At 63.3% G+C, this 20,100-nt stretch overlaps 1 protein-coding gene across 2 annotated transcripts in view; it reads left to right on the top strand.

The window, feature by feature from the left end:
- CDH22 (cadherin 22) overlaps positions 1-19,873 on the top strand; it is a 46,012-nt gene extending 26,139 nt beyond the window's left edge. The window contains exons 8-12 of one of the 2 annotated variants that reach the window (XM_019539543.1): positions 1,552-1,688; positions 10,088-10,209; positions 10,558-10,675; positions 17,611-17,862; positions 19,034-19,873. In XM_019539543.1, the coding sequence (XP_019395088.1) occupies positions 1,552-1,688; positions 10,088-10,209; positions 10,558-10,675; positions 17,611-17,862; positions 19,034-19,572 (1,168 nt within the window). In that variant the 3' untranslated portion in view covers positions 19,573-19,873. Of the gene's footprint in view, positions 1-1,551; positions 1,689-10,087; positions 10,210-10,557; positions 10,676-12,172; positions 12,377-17,610; positions 17,863-19,033 lie in introns of those variants that run through there. The other variant, XM_019539544.1, reaches the window with a different exon arrangement.
- Positions 19,874-20,100: the final 227 nt, after the last annotated feature.

Raw genomic sequence — 20,100 nt, 5'->3', positions numbered from 1 at the left:
CCGCGCCGCAGAAGGACTGTCAATCCTGAAAGGCCGAGCTGGGCACAATTGAAAATAAACCCAGCAGCAAAACAATTAGGCCTGTGAGGAGAGGTCGGGGAGGGCGCGATGCTGCGCTCCCCTGCACCGGCCCTGGCCCTTGCACGCGCGGAGGCTGCGGATGCCAGATGCTGCCCGGCCCAGGGGCCCCTCTCTCTGCAGCAATTGGCTTTTCCTCCCCAGTTATTCTGATGGGAAAAGATTTCTGTTTGTGCCGCAAAGACCAGAGGACAAAGCAAGCGGGCGGGCAGCTACCAGAGGCGCAGGCAGCCATATGGCAAGCGAAGCGCCGTCCCGGGCTGCAGCATCCACTGGGGCCTGGGGCAGGGCATGGAGGCAGACCCTGGCAAGGCTCAGGCCTGGGTGGAGGCCAGTCGGTGCCGATAGGAGCTGCCTGGCTGAGCACATGCCTGCACGGGTGTATGTGCCAACACGGGCGGGCTGGGTCGTGACGGGTCTGCCCTTCTCTTTCTCGCCCGCCTGGGCCGGCACCTCTGCACCACGGTGGTGGGAGCCCCGGGCTAGCACCGGTTCAAAGGGAGCTGGCAACTTACGGCTAGCGATGATGTGTGAGTGCCGCCCGTGAGCCATGCCCGACCCGCTCCAGACGGTGCCTGCAGAGCGCTCGCGCCCGAGGCCCCTCACCCTGGCCCTTTGCAGCGTCCTGGCTTCGCCCTGCCTCGTCGGCTCTTGGTGCCTCCCCCTTCCCCAGCTCCGCTCTGCCTCCCCCGTCCCCCCCGTTATCAGCCTGGTGACTGAACGCTGTAATTTATTCGCGCCTCTCCTCCTGGTAATTTATCCCTTGTTCTCTGCGCTGTCTCCTATTATTTAATTCTGCTGAGCGCTTTGCGATGCCGTGCATGCGGGCGATGCCGAACACAATGAAATCACATCACATTGTTTGACTTGTCGGCCGTCCGTGTTCCCGGCCCCGAACGCTGGGTTGGGGGTGTTGCGTGGGGCCCGGGCAGAGCGCCCTGGCACCATGCTGCTGGCACGCTCCCTGCCCCCAGGAGCTCGCAGCCCCTCGGTGCCAGGGCTGATGCCATCGATGGTGTGTGGGACTCGGGACGGGCAGCGTCTGCCGCCTCCCGCAAGCAGGGGTGAGGGCCCGGGGGACGATGCCCTGCTGGTCTGCCCACCTCCTCGTGCTGGCTTTCTGGCCTGTCGCTCCACGGAGCTCCCTGCTCCAGCCCTCGGCATTGCTGGGTCTGGCACCAGGTGAGCCCACCGCACTTCTGATCTGTGAACACGCTGCGCTCGTGTTGTCTCTCTGAGTTGTGCATGCAATGCTCCTGTCCTGCCAGACCCCGGACTGGGGTGACTGCCCGGGTGCGGTGCCTGGCTGGGGAAGGGCTTCAGCACCGTTCACTGCCCGTGGGGCTGGGCGCTGCGATGGGCTCTGTCAGTCCTGGTGGAGGATGGTCTCTGGAAACCCCTCCACGCAGGAGTATAGGCAGAAGCCAGGCCAGTGCCCAGCTGCCGTTCACACCCCTCTCTCGCCGTGTCCAGGTACGCCATCGACCGCAGCAGCGACCTGGAGAGGATCTTTGACATCGACGCCAACACCGGTGCCATCGTGACCGGCAAGGTGCTGGACCGCGAGACGGCCGGCTGGCACAACATCACGGTGCTGGCCATGGAAGCAGGTGAGGCGCAGCATGGCGCGGGGTGGGCAGTGGGCAGCCTTGCAGCGGGGGTGGGGACGACTTTGCCCACGGGCGTGGAAGTGACGGGGCAGGGGAGAGGCTGGCTGCGGTGAGGGCTGCGAGAAGCCGGAGTCTGACATCTCCCCAGACAGCCTAAAAATACTCCTCCTGACTCATGCATTAATGAGGGAGCCGTGGTCGGGCGGTGCCTTTGATGAACACTAATCAAAACCCGTGTTGGCTGCGCAGCCGTGCCACCAGCCATCCCTGCGCTGCTCGTTTGCTGCGTTCGCACCTGATGAGATGCCTCTGAGGCTCCCGGGAGCCCGTGTTTACATTGTGCGCTTCCTCCTTCTTTCACGTCCGTCCTGCCGCTGGATTCACCACGTGGGTGGCAGGGACGCGGGCGCCAGGCAGCGCTTGTCTCGAGTGGCACCGTGGGGCCTGAGCGCCGGCTGGAGACGGGCTGGGCCCAGGCCTTCCTCTGCTGGGTCGGGATCTGGCGGCTTCTTGTGCCAGGTGCTGGCCGTGGGCAGTGGCGGGGCCTTGGCTGAGGACGGCTCCCCTCACCCCTGCATGCTGCCCAGGCGGGCCGGCCTCGGGCTGTGGGGGGCTGCCTGCGGGGAGGGCGGCTGCAGGAAGGGTGAACCTGAAGGGCCCCTGGGAGGTCTGGAGATGCTCCTGGATTTGCTGCCTTGGGCCTCTGCAGGCTGTGGGTGGTGGCATCTCTTCTGCTGTGGCGCTCCTGGCGCCCGCCCCAGGCCTCCCCCGGGGTGCACAGCTCGCTCCTCTGCGCTCCAAAAAGCCAGCGAGGGAACAAGTGCCCCAGCCGTCACACGAGCACCTGCGCTTGATGAGCCCGTCGGCTCCCTTGCCGGGGCCTGGGAGGACCGCAGGCAGCGCGGGGAAGAGCTGGCAGGCGGCGGAGAGGATTTGTGAGCACGCCTCTTGATGCTCCTCTGCTGCCGCTCCCCGAGAGGGCTGGCACACTCCGTTCCACTAAGAGGAAGACGTTTTTTGTTGGTGAATAAATATTCAGCATGGTGGCAGGTAGAGAAGGAGCACCTGCCTCGTGGGTGAATACAGATGAGCTGGAGAGAGAGCCAGACGCCTCTCTGGAGAGGGAGTGTGGCCGGAAAGATACTGAGATGCGGGAAGGGCGAGCTGGCTGGGCCGCGAGGCGGGGAGCGGAGCGCTCGGGCCTGGGCACCGAGGACGGGCTGTGCTGGGGCAGCCAGGACGCGCCGCAGGGAGCACCTGCCTCGGCAGCCTCACTCGCTGTCTCGTGAAATGTCTGCTCGGGAGCCCCGGCTGCAAAGCCTCCGCCCGGCCCCTCCGGTCCTGATGGGCTCGTGAGCCCTTCCGGGCTTCACGTGCGGTGTGCGCCGGTCCCGTCTCCTCGCCTTGCCTTCCCTCCCCTTCCCTGTGGGATAAGGGGACGTGCTGACTGGGTTCGGGACCGCTCATCTGCGAGGAGCCCCGGGCGCGCGCGCCTGTCGCAGTGCTGGGGCGGCTGCTGAAGCCGGGCTCGGGCAGAATCGCCCCCCACAAGTTGTGCTCATCCTTTCTACTTCGCTTGGAAAAAGAAAAGAACAAACCCTTCGTCCTGCTGCTCACGGAGGCTTTGAATCAGCTGCTCCTGGGGAATGAAAAGAAAATAAATAATAATAGCGCCAAAAAAGAAAAGGCTTTGATTAACCATGGGCATTCGACTGCCGGGTAGGGGGCTGGAGAGATTACCCTCGAAACCGGCTTCTCCCCGTAACGTATGCGCAGACCCTGGGCTCATTATGTGCAGCCCAGCAGGTTTTTCCCAGTAAGACAATGGACCTGACCCTTTGGCTTTCCTCCGCCGTCTCTTTCCACTGGCGCTGAGGGGATCACGGCTTTGCCAAGCAGTGGGGAACAGGGCCACCGCCTTGCCGCTCACCCGCCCCTCGAACAGGGCAGAGCGGATCGGCCTCCCGCACCCCGGCAGACTTGGCCCAGCTGCTCCCACCTGCCCGGCGCAGTCCCTGCCGCTTGGGCCCCTCTCCTGGCGCCCGGGCCTCAATCCCTTGCAAGAGGCGACGAGGGCGTTTGCAGAGGCGGGGGGCGCAGCGGGCCCGGGGGGTGCACGCTGGCACTGCCCCGAGGCCTAGGGCCCTCGTGACCTGGGGGCTTGGCGTTGAGGACAGTGGCTGTTTGCCGCACCGGCTGGCGCGGGCAGCGTGTTCGCAGGGAAGCTGTCATGCCACGTGCTGTCGTGAGCACCGACTGACACTTGATGGGTCCGGGCAGGCCTTGGCAGCGCAGCAGGGCTGCGTGTCCAGGCTGCTTGGCTGCCTGTGCTGGTACAGGCTGTTCCCTCCGCAAGGGCACGGTGGCGAGGGCGGGCAGGGAGCGGGCCACGGCGGAGGGGGTGCTGGCGATGCCGAGCGACGCGTCTCTTGCAGCAAACACGAGGTGACAAGAATCAGAAGGAAAATATTTATACACGGCAGCTCCGATTTGGGAACAAGGCAGCGAAAGCTGCACTTCCCCTCCAGCAGGGAGGCTGTCAGATCCGATTACTCCGGGAGCTGGGGAGATTCTTTAGTATGCCGACTTCTCCCCATCACCCAGTTCTGACTCATGCATTTTAACTGTCCAGACATTCCTTCCAGTGACATTATCCTTAACGTTTTGTAATCATGAAATATTAATGACTGATATTGAATTTAAAGTACAATTTATGTCTGAATTCTCTGGTGGAAAGGGCAGTTGTAAAGGTAAGGCCTTCAAAGTGACAGAAGGAGTTTCAGCGCGGGGCCTCGGAGCAGATGACAGGCTGGAGGCTGGTGGTGACAGGCTGTGGCAGCCGGGTGAGCACGGGAGACGTGGGTAACTCTAACCCTAGCCCGGTGCAGGGTCTGTCTTCTGGTACTACTTAAACCACATGTAACCGTGGTGTGCAGCCCTCAGGTCCTTGTCCAGGACCCAGCCCCATCCTCCATCCAGACTTCCCTCCCGTCGTTCAGCCGTGTGGGATGCGGGCCCCAGGGGAAGCCTCTTCCAGCCCAGGCGATCCTGCTTGGTGCGGAGCTGGTTTCCTAAAATAACGAGCATTAGAGTGGATGCTTCTGGGGCAAAGGTTGTCATCAAGTGCTTGCGGGACGTGCAGTTCAGGGGTTTTGTGCCTCCTGGGCCCCACAACAGTTCCTGAAGCAGGAGCTGGCATGGCGCTCACTGTTGTGCGTTGGCTCCTGGACCCTCATCTGCTCTGGCTGCCAGCAGCTGGAGGCAGGTTTGGCTCGGACCTGGCTGCTGCCCAGTCCCGGTGCTGTGGTCCCTGGAGCGAGCAGCCGGGGCTGTGGCTCTCGGGGTCCATGCACTCCCCGCGCCCGGTTCCAGGGCGAGCAGTGCTGCTGCCTGGTGCTGGGCACACGGTTTGGCCCTGGTAATTGTGCATCCAGCAGGAGACTCGGCCTTGTTCAGCAAACCTGACCTGGGACCAGCCCCAGCCTTCGCAGAGATAAATCTCCATCTCTCACGCAAGCTGTTTACCTTCCTTGGGCTAATATTAGCGATTCTCTTCCTGTTTTCCTCTTTGCTCATGTGAAATGATGAGGCCTTGACTGCTGTGTCCAATGCTGGTAATTGAGATGATAAATCTTCCTGCTGGAGACCGGCTTTAATCAGAGCATTGTGTTTGGATGCAATTTAATTACTCTCAAGCCGCTGAGCGAGGGCAGGGCCTGGGGGAGGCGAGAGCTCTCTACACGCGATGCGTTCGTACCTGCTGCTGCCACTTCACTTCCACTCGCCTCAGGAGCAGTGGCTGCGGCTGCAGCTCGTCCTCGGAGGGTGGGTGCCCCCGTGTCATGTGCTGGCAGCTGCAGCCGCGCTGAGAGCCCATCTTGCACGTGCAAAGGGCCGTTTGCCCACCCGTGTAGGCAGCCGTGCTCGGTTCTCACCGAGGAGAAGCGTGGGTGTACCCCCCTTCCAACAAGCCTGGGGCAGCTGAGTGCCCAAGTGCTCCATTCGGACCTGCGCCCTGATGCTCGCGGGCGGGGTGCAAGTCCCTCCCTCGCGCTTCTGGCCTCGCTGCGATCCTGAATGTCGGCTCTGGGAACGGCAGCGATGCCCCCGCTTCAGCTTCGTGGCAAGGAGGCCTCTCTCCAGGGCGCTGCCACTTGCCACAGGACTCGTCGTCTCTCTCATCAGCACCGTGCTCTGGGGACTGAGGTCCCCTTGCAAGAATGAGAGCACGCAGCTGCAAAGGGGCCCTGGGCGCACAACCTGCCTGGACCGCCCTGCGCCCGCATCTGCAGGTGGCAAGGCGGCACCCGCTCCAGCTGCCCGGCGTGTTGAACGGTGCAGCCGTTCCAGCGCTTGGATGCCTGGAGGAGAGAAGTCCTGTTCGAGTGCCGCCCATCTCTGCCGGGTGCAGCGGGGCAGCCGCCTGCGGTCCAGGGTTGCCGGACAGGAGCTCAGTTGGACCTCAAGTCGCAGAGCATGGCTTTCCTGCCTGTGGGGGCAAGGTGGAGGCGCCCCTCGACACCCACCTCCTGCTGCCAAAAGCCTCCGCCTGAAACATCCAGCGTCCCGCAGCGACAGCTGCCCGCGGTTACGTGCCATCGGTGCTGCAATCTGCTGCGCGCAGAAAGCAGGGACAGCATGAAATCATTGGAATTTAGTGTCTCAGTAAATAGCATGAGGAAAACGACCTGATTAGGTAACTTTGGTTAATTGAACAACAGCTTTTACTGTGGAGTGCAACTCGGGATTCGGCGCTGCTGGGGCTGGGGATCCCTGGGCTCCAAGCGCTGCAGGCAGGGTGAGGGTCCCTGCACACGTGCACTGCGCCACGGGCTGCCCTGAGTACTGGGCTTGCGAGGCGCCGTGGAAGATAACGCGCCTTGCGGACAGCGAAGTCCTCTTGCGGCCGGATTTGTCCGGGGCAGGAAGGAAGCGGAGAGGAGCTGGGTCTCGAGATGCGTCGGCTGCCTGGGAACGGCGCTGCACGGCCCCGTCCCGGAACCGCGTCGGACTCGACCGGGGCCGCACATCCTTCCCCTGGTCCCAGGTTGAAGCCGGCAGCTGCCAGTCATGGGCCTGGCGCTCCCTCGCCGCGTTCCCAGCAGCTTGCTCGTGCTCCGCGTATTTTCCACTTCTCTTTGCTTGGTCTTTGCAGATTAATGGCATTCAAACTCCTGAAGGAAATGCAGGAAAACGGCATGTTTAATTTTAATTTAGGAACCCGTTTAGGTAGCAGCCTCGTTTCCTCACTGCTGTCAATCAGGTTTTCTCAAGGCTGACATCAATTAGTTTAAAAATATTGAATGTAATTTTGCCTGACACAACATATTGCAGCCACTGCAAAATATAATTTATTTGAGAAGAAGAAATAATTAAACTAATTTGCATGTCAGTCAGCTGAGCGGGAATGCTGCGGAGAGTTGCTGCAATGCAAAATGATGCCCTCTTTTTCTAATGGAGCATGCTCTCCCCTGACACGTGCCCGCGAGCCTGCCCGGCGCTGGCCCCGAGCAGGTTTGGTTTTCCGTTGGACTCGGTGTGATGATGTCATACATCTGTGCCTTCACCTCGTTCCCAGGGATTGCGAGCCGAGGAGACTGAAAATGTGGCTCTTCCTGCCAGCGGGCCTGTGCACTCATGAGCATATGGATCTGGCTGTGTGGGCCTGGATGCATGTGTGTGCACATGTTTCTCTGCACGCACAGAGCGGCTGTGTGCAGGCGAGGCGTTCTGGGGTGTGTTTGGGCCCGTGGGTACGTGCTCAGCATCCCGGTTGATCAAGAACGCAGTCCAGCGAAATCTTGATTGTGCTCCAGGCCATCAGCAATTCTGTCTATGCTGCATCCCTCACAGAAAAAATACTAGAGAGGTTTCTTATTTAAAAAAAAGAAAAGGGAAGAAATGCAGAGGGAGTATTTTTTGTAGCTTTGCACCTTATGCGCAGGTTGCAGACGGGAGAGGCGCAGGTAGGAGGCAGGAACCAGCTTTGCCTGAACATGTTGCAATGCTGGGCCTTCGAATCGCAATCGCTCGCGGTGCCTTGGCAGTCGGGAGAAGCGGAGCCTGCCCCGCTGCCCTGGTCTCCAGAGACCGGCAGCACCACTGCTACTCTCACTGGTCCCAGAGAGATGCCAGGGCCAGGCAGCAGGCTCGGGTGGCCGTAGCTCTTTGGGGGTGCCGAAGACCTTTGTGTGAGGGCACTTCGAGGAGAGGCTCTTTTCAGAAGCTGTTTGCAGGGGCGGTTCGGGGGGGGCTGCACCCGTGGACAGGCGGCTGCAGGCGTTCAGCAGATGCGTCTTAGCGCCATCCTGCACCCTGGGCTCGGGTCCCGAGGTGACATGGAGACCGCGTGTCGCTCGCCCCAATTCTGAACATTGGCAAATACTGTTTGCAGCCGTCGTCACAAGGTGGTGAGCCCGGTAGGGACACGGTCTGCCGGCCTGCGTTGCAGGGGCTCAAGCCTGGCTCTGTGGCGTGTGGGTCTGGACCGTGTCTGTGCGGCGCTGGCAATGTGGCGTCTCTGCCGGTGCTGCGAGAATAATTTGGAATCGACCCCGTTGCCCTCCGTGTGCTGTGAATGGACCTGGCCAAGGCAAGGGAGGGGAAAGGGAGCCAGGCTGGGGGGAGAGCAGACGGCCCTGTCCTATCTCCCCATCCTTCCTCTCTGCCTTCTCACGTCTCGCTCTCCATCGCTCACCTCGGGGCAGTGCCAGCTCGCTTCAGGATCAAGCAGCAGGGAAAGGTTATCCATCTCGCTGTGAGCGGCCAGGATGGCAACGTGGCACCCTTCGGTACCGTGGGCTGGACTCGCCCCTCTGCCTGGCTCGCAGACCACTGCAGCCAGGACCAGGCACACCTCTTTCCCCCCCACCCAATTTTCTGCCTCCCTGCTCCCTCCGCCCGGCTGCCTTCTGCTTCCTTCTCCCCGAGAGCAATCCCAGTGCATTTTGCTGCACTAATGTGCTCTTTATAAAATAACAGATCGTTTCTGTCTCTGAGTCACGACTCCTCCTCCCCCAAAACACCCATCTCATCCCCACACCGTCAGCCGGGGCTCTGGGGAAGGGTTTGGGCTCCCAGCTCATTACCGTGCTGCGCGAACGCTGCTCTGCCCCTCTCAGACCAGCGCTAATTTTACCAGCAGGCAGCCGGCTCCTGTTGCAAGGAGAGGAGATGCGGCTCCCTCCCGCCCTGGCCTCGCCAGGCCGTAACCTGCGGGCAGAACAAAGGAGCCAGAGAACGAGGGATTTTTCATTTCTGAAGCACGAGGCGCTTCAGAAAGCAGGAGGCCCTCCTGCGGGATTTGGATTGCGCCAGCAGCGCTCAGCCTGCTTTCAGAGCAGGGGCCCGTGGGCACGGCGCCGTGTCCTGCACACAGAGAGCTGGCACGGCTCGTGGCTGGGCACAGCCTGTGCCTGGAGCCGTGGTCGTCACAGGCCACTGGGCTGAGTCAGGCCGTGCACGGGGGTGCAGCCAGGAGCGGGGACAGGAGCAGGCAAGCGCCGCGGTGGGGGAGTGGTGGGGCAACCGATAGCACAGGGCGGTGGCACCAGCGCCTGTGGCGCGGAGCCGGAGCCGGGCTGCCACAGCCAAACCCGGGGAGGACGGGCAGAGCCGCAGCTGCACCCTCCCCAGCAGGCGTCTCCACCCTGGCAAGGGCACAGCCGTGCCAGGGCCTGGCCCCGCGGAGGCTATCTCAGGCAGGCTGGAGCCACGGCCCATGGCGGCAGACCTGGGAGGTCTTCCTGCTGGGTGTCACGAGCTGGGAATTCCCCACGTGGCCATGGCAAAGTCTTTATGGGTGCCTGGGGTGGCCCATGACCCTCCTGATTGGTGAGCGAGCTTGGGGGCACGGCTGGGCTGGGGCCGAGGCTGGAAAGCCTTTCCCTGCCTCCCCCGGCTCAGCACCCCTGTAGCTGCGAGCTGCTCTGGGCTGCAGTGCCACCCCGCACCCGGCAGCGCCACGCTCCGTGCCACCAGGCTGAGGCAGGGGCTGGGCAGGAGCCGGGCGGCTCGAGCAGCGTCGGACGCGGCGGAGGTGACGCTTCGTGCAGGAGGAGCAAAAGTCACCGGGGGTTTCTGTGCTGATGCTGTTGGAGGCACCACAGCCTCGGGGCCTTCCAGCTCCTCTGAGCCACAACGTGGGGGCATCAGCACCAAAAAACACCTCTGCCAGGACCTGTGTCCTGCCCCCCGGGCCCAGCTGCAGTCGGGTGCTTCGGGACCCCGTGCGAGGTGCCTGCCGGGGCCCAGTGCATGCGCCGCTCCCCTGGCTTGGGCCTGGAAACCCGGGGGTTGGTGCTCTGGTTAGCAAGGACCAGGTGTGAGCCTGGCCTCAGCTCCCTGCTGCCATCCGGGGACAAGGCCACTGCAGCCCTGCGCCCTTCTGTTTGTTTCAGACAACCACTCCCAGGTGTCCAGAGCATCTCTCCGTATCCGCATCCTGGACGTGAACGACAACCCGCCCGAGCTGGCCACCCCGTATGAGGCCGCGGTGTGTGAGGACGCCAAGCCTGGCCAGGTAGGGCTGTCCCAAGCGGCTCCCCGTGGCACGGGGTGGGTGCATCCTCGCGGCTGCTCGTGCTCTACTCGGGAAGGGGCTTCATCCTTGCGGAGCGACTGCTTAGCACCATTCATGGCTCCATACTAGACCCTCTGGGGCCACCTGTGGTGTGGGGCTGCAGCACCGCTTGGCTGGGCCTTCCCCAGCGGTGGCTGCTGTGGAGCAGGGTAGTGCAAGTGCCCAAGCAGCCAGGCTGGGTGCACGGCCGTCTCCTGCCACGCGTGTGCCTTTCCCATGGTGTGATGAGGCCTGGCTCTTTGTGAAGGGATCCAGGAGGAAGCTCCAGCCTCTGCTTTCTCCCTGCAGCTGATTCAGACGATCAGTGTTGTGGACCGGGACGAGCCACAGAGCGGCCATCGCTTCTACTTCACACTGGTGCCGGAAGCCACCAACAACCGCCACTTCTCACTGCTGGACGTGCAGGGTGAGTCCTCGCGGCTCTCCTCCCCTTCTTGCGACCCAGAGCCAGCAGGGAGGGAGGGGGCACGAGCAGCCACCCCCATCAGAGCTGCCAGCTATGGCAGGGGCTGGGCCCTGGGGCAGGAGCTCGAGCTCACGGGCAGCAATCGCACCTGGCAGCTACAGGCTGCACCTTGCACCTCCCATGCGGGGACAGATGCTTAGCTCCGTGGCTAAGCAACCCTGTTACCCCTCTGTCCTGCCTAGAGAGCTGGGGGTCCGTGTCGCATGCTGCCCAGGCTCCTGGCATCTCTGCCCTGCCAGCTTTGCCGCACAGGGCAGGGGGAGTCTCTGCCCTCGTTGGCTGTGGCTCCGTTTGGTCTGTGCTCACACGTGGTGCTGGCCACGGCTGTGCTCAGCGCTTCGGGGCAGGAACCCTGGCTCCGCGCTGCTGGGGAAGCCGTCTGCCTGCAGGCCATCCCCGCATGCCCTGCAGCAGCAGTTTGATCGCCCTGCGTCTCAGCCTCTAAACCAACAAACGGGACAAGCAGCCCATGGGGCACTCGCTACGCACTGCCCCCGCGGTGCAGGCAGGCCACGTAGATGGCTCCAGATGCACTGCCTCTTGCCGGGCCTAATGCAGGACCTTGGGCGGAGGGCCCTGGTTCCTCTGTCATGGGACAGAACCAAGTGCAGGGGCAGGTCAGTGCCTGCCAGCTCCCATCCCCGCTGCGGCCAGACCCCCTTGTGCCCTCCCCCCTCTCTGTCCTCCCTCCTTGTCCCCAGCCTCCAGGCAAGGAAGGGATGTGTGTTTACAGGTATGGCATGACCGATCCTGGGATCCTCAGGCTGAAGTTGGGATTCTTGCCATGTCTTACCGGCCTGGTCCTGCTGCCTGCTCTGGGCTGCCCCTGGCCCCAGCTCCCCCCTGCCCGTGGCTGCATTACGCACGTGGCTCGGCACATGCCAGCTGGGGTGTTGCTGCCCCACATCCAGCTTGGGGCTTCTCCTGCGGCAGGCCCCAAACCACGATGTTCGGTCCCAGGGTGCAGGCCACCCCTGGGCTCACGCGCAGCCCCCACTGCACCCAGGAAAGACCGGCTCTGCTGTGGACAGTCGTCTTCCATGCCACGGGGTCCCGAGATGTGTCTTGTGTCACCACACTGAGCATCGCCTACAACGCGCTGCACCACCTCGGCTGCAAACTGGCCAAGCCATCCTGTGGTTGCTCTGTGTGCTCGGCTCCGGGCCACCGTGCGAGGAGGGTGCTTTCCCAGCCCGACCCTGCTGCTTTGTCCCATGCCCTTCCCCAGGCTGCCCATACAGGTCCCTCCCCTTGCTGCAGCCGCTTCTCCTTCCCCAGCACTGCTGGTCCCTCTTCCGTGCTCGCCCCCTCTTGCACCCTCCGCTCCCTCTCTATATAAATATCAGTGGTGACAAACTGCTACCACCAGCCCATCTGTTTCTCTGTACAAATTTGTAGCCAGTTTTGAAACGTGATTTATAAATATTGCTTCTGCAGCCAAGGAGTGGCACTGATGGATGTCGGCACAGATGGGCTCTCCAAGCACGCTCCAGTCCTGCTTGCTCCCTTTGCACCCACCTCTCGCACTTCCTGTTAGGCAAGAAAAAGCAACATCAGGCGTGTAACTCATCCCCACAGTGTGACAGGGGCCAGCATCCTCTCCAGAGCCGCGAGCACCTCTCGGTCTCTGTGGAGCGTCAGGCCTGGCGCAGAGGTGCCGGCGGAGGCAGAGGGAGCCTGGCGCGGAGCGGATGGTGGGGTGGTGGCGGTCAGTGGAGCATTACATGGATAATGTTCGCTCACATGCTGTTTGCTCACGTGCTCCAAGTGCCCCATTGGCTGCGTGTGGCCACGCGCCGGTCATCCCTGGCACCAGCAGACCAGAGGCAGCCTTGCAGGGCAGGACCGGGACGTGCACGAGTGCTGTGTGCCCCGTTAGCTGTGCATGACCACATGCTGGCCACCCCAGCAGCTGTGCAGGGCAGGACCGGGACACGCGTGGGGCTGGCAGGGCACTCGGCAGAGCATGGAGGCACCCGGGAGGGCAGCAGGCTCTGAAGCAGGAAGGAATTGTGCTCGGACAGGAGTGGCCCGGATCTGGCCCTAGCCCTGCAGGCAGTGCAGATGGGCTGAGCTGGAGGGGCCTGGCAGCATCCCGGGCAGGTCTGTGCCAACCCTGCCTGCCGTGAGGACCCCTGGAGAGCCGTGCCGGAGAGCTGGAGTCCCTCCTGCGCTCTGTTCAGGGTCCTATTTCCGTCGCCGCCCCCATCCCAGCACACGCCGAGCACAGAGCATGGGGTGGCGGCCTGCCCACCCCAGGACAGCTGGCAAGGACCCCATCCTGCCATGGTACTGATCCCAGAGCAGAGGAAGAGGCATCCCCTGTGCTCAGTTCAGGAGGGGTCAGTGGCGGCTCCCTGCAGGCACCAGCTCCCGACAGCATGGCCTGGTCTGCACAGTGTGAGCAGCCCCGTGCCACAAGATGTGGCCCCAGTGTGGCGGCTGTCCTTCGTGGTTGGAGCACCTGACAGTGGCAGCTCTCCTGGGAACACGCCCGTGTGCTTGCAGGGTCCCACGGTGCTCTGGGCTGTACGAACCCGGAGCAATGACGGTCTTTCCCACAGAGCGCTGATGCAGCTAGTCCTGCTGGTCTCTTCCCCAGCCGCGTGCACGTGCTGGTACTACAAAGGACCTGGCCTTGCTCTGGTGCTCACAGGATCACAGACCCTGCTCCAGGTCAGGAAGGAGTAGGGGAAGGCTGGGGCCAGCTGGACGCTGCCTGCCCTGAGGCTGGGTGCCCCGCTGCACCTGCCCGGCCTTGCTGCGTGAGTGAAGGGCCCAGGCCCCTTGGCGCCTTGATTGCTGCATGTCAGGACTGAGCTAATCTGGCACTTGGTACCAGCTTTGCTTCTGCTCCTTCGTCTCGTTGCTCGCCTCCAGCCCCCCCAATCAGCTGGGAATGTTAAATGATGTTTGTCCTGCCGGGCTCCCCGTGGCAGAGCCCCCGGCCTCTCCTTCCCACCCTAGCATCAGCGTCGCAGCGGGGAGGCTGCACCTACAGACCTGCCTGCAGCAGGGCAGGTTAAATGCTGTAAGCAGCAAGGGCCGAGCGTGTGCGCCCAGCTGGCAAATGCCACGGCTGCGAGGAGCCGCCTTCCCCCAGGTCTGCCCAGACGCGTTGGCCTTCCTGGGGCTCTGGTCATGCCTCCGGGCTGGGTCTTCCTGTCGCAAGCAAATCGATTAAAGAAGCATTTGAGGCAATTAAGGCCCAGAATCATGTTCTCCAGGAAACACTAAGTGCACTAGAAGGGAGCGCGGGGGGAACCGGCCAGGAGATAATGTGGAGTGACGCATGGAGGCCACCGACTCCGCAGCTCGGGGCTCGACGAGCAGATGTCTGAACTCTCTGAAGGTCTCATTAAGAGCCGCGTGGTGGGCGCTGGCAGGCTTGGAAAGCTTGACAGTTCAACACCAGGATCCGTGCAGCGCCGGAGGACAAGGAAGCCGATACTCCAGCTGCACCGGAGCCTCTTCTCCCCGCTGTGCCAGACACCGTGGCAGGTCTGGCACGGAGCGGGAAGAGCCCCGAGTCTTCGCTGGGGCAGACCAAGGCTGCCCATGTCCCTGAGACTTGTGGGTGAAAGGGACGTTCAATGCAAGCGGTTGAGTTCCTTCACCCACCTGAGCCCAGCACGGAGGGAGTCTCGCCCCTTCCAGAGAGGCCTCTTGGGCAGGGGAGCTGCTGCTGCGCTACAGCTCCCGCGAGCGGAGGGGTGCACGGTGCGAAGTGCGCGCCCCGGGAGGCGGAAGCTGTGCGCATCTGCTGGAGGAAGGGAGACAGATGCTGACTCTGGCCCTGGGAGCACGGGAGAGGGCTCAGATACGAGAATCTAGCCCTGAGGTTTGATTGCTCTCATCTGCTTCCCTCTTCTTGCTCTTGTCGATTTTGAGTTATGGAAAAGAGTTTTATAGCTCAGTCTGTGCACAGAAGGATGGGGGGAGGCTGAGCTGCCGCGTTGCCCCACGCGGGGACCTGGGCGTTGTTGCAGGGGGACTCTGTTCCCGCACTCCCTGCTCGGTGCCGCTTGCACAGCTCGGGCTCTGCTCTGGCTCTGGGGACGCAGGGCATCCCGCTTGGTTCATCTGGAAACATGGGCAGGGGATAATGAGGGACTGGCACCTGCTGCTCCGTGAGATGCTGGAGGCTGGGGCCCCACGGCGGTGAATGGGGAGTGAGGCTGCAGGGCAAGAGGGCAAGGAAAGCAGCCAGGTGCTGGGGCTTGTGAGCCTCATGAGGGGCAGAGGCAGCCTGAGTTTGACCCTTGCTACAGGCTGGGAGGAGCACCCACGCAGGCAGGGACAGGGACAGGCCCCAGCGAGAGGCTGAGTGAAAAAGCTGCAGGCTGGGAAGGCAACATGGTCTGGGCGGGATCGGCATGACGCTGGCAGCAACCAGCCGCAGCGTAGTTCCCCTGAGCAAGGAGACCCCGCGTGGGGTGATGGAGAGGCAGGGGCCGGGGGGTGCAAGCCCCAGGCTGGGAAGGAAGCCCCAGGCAGCAGCGGAGTCAGAGGTGTGATCTGAGCATCCCGAGGGAAGCTGAGCACTGCCAGCCTTTTGGGGGGCATCACCACCTGGCATTGCACTTGCTAACATTCGCTGGGCAGAGATGGGCCATAGCGTGCGTCCCCGATACTCCGCAGCCTGGCCCAGAGCGCAGCCAAGCTGCCCGACCGCCGAACTTGCATCTGTTGTGGGCTGCTCCGACCTTGGCTTCATGGGCACGCAGCGAGCCCCTTCCTCCTTGGGAGCTCCTGGCTTCTGTGTTTGATCTGAGAAATAGGGCTGCGAGACCAGGGCGCGCTGCAGCCGCCCCCCCGTCTGGCAGGAGCCGGAGCAGACCGGGAGCTGGCAGCGCGCTGCGCTTCCAGAGCACCAGCACTGGTGCTAAGTACATATTTACATGGAGCGACAGCGGTGTTTACCTGGCAGATGGGCCTGGCTCCAGCCTGGAGCTCTTCTCTGGCAAAGATCAGGGGCCACAGCCTGGCCCCCAAGCTGGGGGCTGAGCAGAAGGACCTACCCAGCCTGGCCTTCCCTGCTCTGCGTTCGCAGGCATGCAGCCAGCCTGTGCATGCGCCGTGCCAGTAGATCAAGAGCCCTGGAAGCCCCTGGCCTGGTGAGTATCTCTGGCCCTGCGGCACAACATCCACGTGCCAGCAGCTGCTGCGTGGTGCCTGGGCAGAGCGGGAGTCCTGGCCCCATGCTCTTGACAGTGCTATTAATATTACTTATGTCTTCCTGCCACGCTGCAGGGAGCTAGAGCAGCAGCACCAAGCCAGAGCAGGTTTACCTGCGTACCAGCAATTAGCATAACAATACACAGCGTCTCCTGGCTTGTCCTTGTCTGCTGCAGGCAGAAGCAGTCTGCCCCCCTGCCAGGTCTGCCCCGCTGCAGCCGGCCACCCTTCTCTCCCGGCTGGTCGCAGACCTTGCAGCGGATGAGTCTGGGAGTCTGGCGGGGCCGCGTGACTGCGTGGCCGTGCATGCTTCTTTGTGCTGCCAAGGGACCGGGCCTGTGGACTATTTGATGTCCTCGTGATAACGCGGTGCGAACCGCCAGTCTCCTCGGGTCGCCTGTGGATGGCGGCCGGCAGTGAACGTGAACCCCGCGCCCCCACTGGGGGTGCGGGAAGGCAACTGATGGTGAAACACCCCCGAAGGGGTGGGTCCCGCTGGTCGTTGTCCTGACGGCATGTTGCTGCAGCGAGGGATGACCAGCACCAGAAGACACCAACTAAAACAGTTCGGAAAGGGTAATACACTGGCGTCTGGCGCTCGATGTCTTTGTTAAAAGCTAAAAGCATAGAAGCGTGGACGTGACCCAGGAGGTGGCTGCCTTGGGAAGCCAGTCTCCTGGCAGGGCTGTGGGGCCAGGGCGGCTGTCCCGGGGCGTTGCGGCCTGGGCACGGGGCATCGCTGGCAAAAGCCTGCTGCAGTGGGTGGGGTGATGCGTCCACCTGGGGATCTGCTCCCTGCGTACGCATGCTGCATCCGGGTCTAGCGCAGGCTTGTCTGCCGCAGCCCGCCCTTGGCACAGCGCTGTGTGGCTGAATGCTTGTCCTGTGCCTTGCCTGCTCTGAGTTGACCTGGGGGCTCCCTCCATGCCCAAAGAGGAGGGGAGAAGCGAGGAACTCCTTCATGTTCCCCCCTGCTAAAATCCCCAGCTGCTTGACGGCTTTCCTGAGCTGCCCCGACCTCCCTGGGACAGCACGCTGGAGGGAGGCCGTCGCGCGTCCTGCACAGCACCCAGCCCACGCGCCAGTTTGCAGGGTGGCAGACAGCGTGACAGCCAAGGTCAAAATGGGCATCTGCCCATGGAGGAGCTGATGGGTAGGGAAGGGCTTGCCCAGCACAAATCAAGCAGAGCTGGCAGAGGCCACTCTGCATTTGATTAGGTCAAGACTGCAAGCAGCGCCAGAGCCATGTCTGATCCTCGCCACTGCTAATCCTCTCGGCCCTGCACCCCTGGGCACGGCTGCTTATCTGGGGCCGCACAGGGTGGCACGGCTAGTGGGTCCCTTGCCCCCATGCTCCCCGCCATCTGACCTGCAGCGTGGGCTGCAGCCACTGCTCTGGGGATGCCCCTGTGCCCAGGTCCACGCCACTCCCATTGCTGCTGGTGTTCGTGGCCGCTGCCCTGTTCTAGGCTTGGGTTTGCCTGTGACTGCACGAGCAGCTCACGCCTGGGGGAGTCGGGCAGGGGCCCTGTGACCTGGGGGGGCAGGGGTTGAGAAGTCACCGGCTGCCTCCCCTGGCTCGTTTGTCACTGTGGGTCTCGTATGGGCACCGCGCAAGCGCAGCTGCCCAGGATGCCATGGGACGGGGACACAAGGTGTCGGCACAGGGCCTGATGCTGCTCCGCTTGCTCCCCCAGACAACACGGCTGCGGTGCACACGCAGCGAGTGGGCTTCAACCGCCAGGAGCAGGACGTCTACCTGCTTCCCATCCTGGTGGTGGACAGCGGCCCACCGGCGCTGAGCAGCACGGGCACGCTGACCATCCGGGTGTGTGGCTGTGACAGCGCTGGCGCCATCCAGTCCTGCAACAGCACCGCCTATGCCATGACGGCCACGCTGAGCCCCGGCGCCCTCATCGCCCTCCTGGTCTGCATCCTCATCCTGGTCGGTGAGTCGCCCAGCCCTGCACTGGCCCCTTCCTGCCCCATCCTGCCCTGCACCTCCTCCCTCCCGCCGGCTCGGGCTCCCCAGCCGGATGCTCCTGCCATGCGGCCCCTTCCACGTGCCAGCACCTGGTTCGCTTCTGGTCGGATGGGGTTCCCCCAGGGCCCGGCTGGGCTGGCCTGCCCTCCACGGGAAGCAAGCGGGGGTCCTCTGGGATGGGGTCTATGGACAGACCCCAGCGCAGCAGGTGGGTGGCCCCTGGGGTCAGGCAATTGCTCTGTGCTCCCTCATGCTGGCACCTCAAAGCTGCCGTGGGAGGACGGAGCGATGGGCCCTGTGACTGGGGTGGGAACCTCCAGGTGCCCCAGCACTCGGGGCAAGCAGAGACGAGCCGGTCGCGTCAGCAGCCTGGGCAGGGCTCGTAGTGGCGCAGGCACAGCTGCTGTAGGAGCGTCCCGCTGACCCTGCTCCGGGTAGGAAACGCTGCGCGAGTCGCTGGCGGGACCACCCGCCCATTCCCTTGGCCCCCGCGCTGCGCTCGCAGCCTGCCGCGGCGCCTGTGCTGCCCGGGCCCAGCGGGAGTCGGGTCTGGCATCTTTCTGCAGGCAGAGGTCTGAGCGCATTGGGATGCTCCTGGGGGCTCCTGCTCGTGTTCCCAGCGGGGTGTAGGGCTACAGCCTCCTGCAGTGTCCTCCTCAGCGTGGCAAGTGCACGCCTGCCCGGAGCACGTGGAGCCTGGCGCTTCCCTGCCGCGGTCTCGTTGCCCTGCGCAGTACAATCGCTCTTCTGCCCCCTTTCCCACAAGCGGACCCCCTGGCCTCGGTGCTGGGGGCCGGCAGCACCAACAGGCGATAAACCAGCAGGCATCCGCCCCACCTGCTCCCTCTCGCCACGTGGCTGCTGCCCCGTGTCCCCTTCCATCCTTGTGCCCCTACAACCCACCAGTCCACCCGTCTGTCCGTGCCCCAATCCCTGCCTCCTGCTCTCCCTCCTGCAGCAGGGCGTGGGGTGCCTGGGCAGCTGGGGGAACGCAGCCACCTGCCCGGGACACCCCCGTCAGTCGGTGGTGGCTGCCAGGGAGGAAGGTTGCATGCTCGGCCCCCTCCCTCCGGCCAGCTCTGGGGCAGCGAGGCAGGACCACAGCCCCCGGTGCTGACTGCTGTCTCCCTCCTCAGTGCTGGTCCTGCTGATCCTCACCCTGAAGCGACATCACAAGAGCCACCTGGCATCAGAGGAGGACGAGGACATGAGGGACAATGTCATCAAGTACAATGATGAGGGGGGCGGGGAGCAGGACACTGAGGCCTACGACATGTCGGCCCTGCGCAGCCTCTACGACTTCAGCGAGATCAAGGGCGGGGACGGTGGGGGTGGCACGGGCGACGGTGGCCTGAGCAGCAGCCTGGCCTCTGAGCTGCACGCCCTCCCGCAGTGGGTCCAGAGCCCGGACCTGGACTTCTCCATGTTCAGAGACTACATCAGCAAGAAGGTGGAGCAGGCGGACGAAGACCCATCGGTGCCGCCCTACGACTCCTTCCAGACCTACGCCTTTGAGGGCGCGGACTCGCCCGTCCCGTCCCTGAGCTCCATCAACACCTGGTCCACCAGCTCGGAGCAGGACTTCTCCTACCTGGGCAGCTGGGGGCCGCGCTTCCGGCAGCTGGCCACGCTCTACGCCGGGCACCGGGGCGAGGAGGAGGGTGAGGAGTCCTAGCCACGCCGGACAGCCCAGCCGCACCGAGACCAGGAGCGCCCCCGGACCTGGGGGCTGCTGCAGGCGCAGGCTCCGGCGGACGATGTGTCAGCCGGAGCGCGGGGCCCGGCCGCGGCACCGGGAAGCCGAGGCGGCGCAGCCGGCTCTGGACGGGGCAGCACCGGGGATGTGATGTGCTTTGTTACCGCCTCGTTTCGGAGGCTCCGGCGCACACGCGTAAGGAGGCTGAAGTGCCCAGCAGAGCCGCTGTCGCCATCATAATCTCTTTAATAACAATCTCCATTAAAGCACTACACATTAATTTAAGAAAGGGAAAATCTAATTCAAGAGAGCTCAGAGGGGGCTTCCCCCCCACAAATTATCATTTAAATAGATCTGTTCAATGAGCCTGGGCAAGGGAAGGAAGAGAGAAACGGGAGCCTTTTGTTGTCTAAATTGTTTTTGTCACTTGATTCAGAGCATTTGAAGTGCTTTGATTTTTTTAAGAGCTTTCCTCGCAGAGAGAAGCCAGCTTTTAACTCCTGTTCT

Source organism: Crocodylus porosus, unplaced genomic scaffold, assembly GCF_001723895.1.
Source record: "Crocodylus porosus isolate Cpor-Errol unplaced genomic scaffold, CroPor_comp1, whole genome shotgun sequence".
Classification (NCBI taxonomy): Eukaryota; Metazoa; Chordata; order Crocodylia; family Crocodylidae; genus Crocodylus; species Crocodylus porosus.
This window is presented reverse-complemented; position numbering and strand designations above follow the sequence as displayed.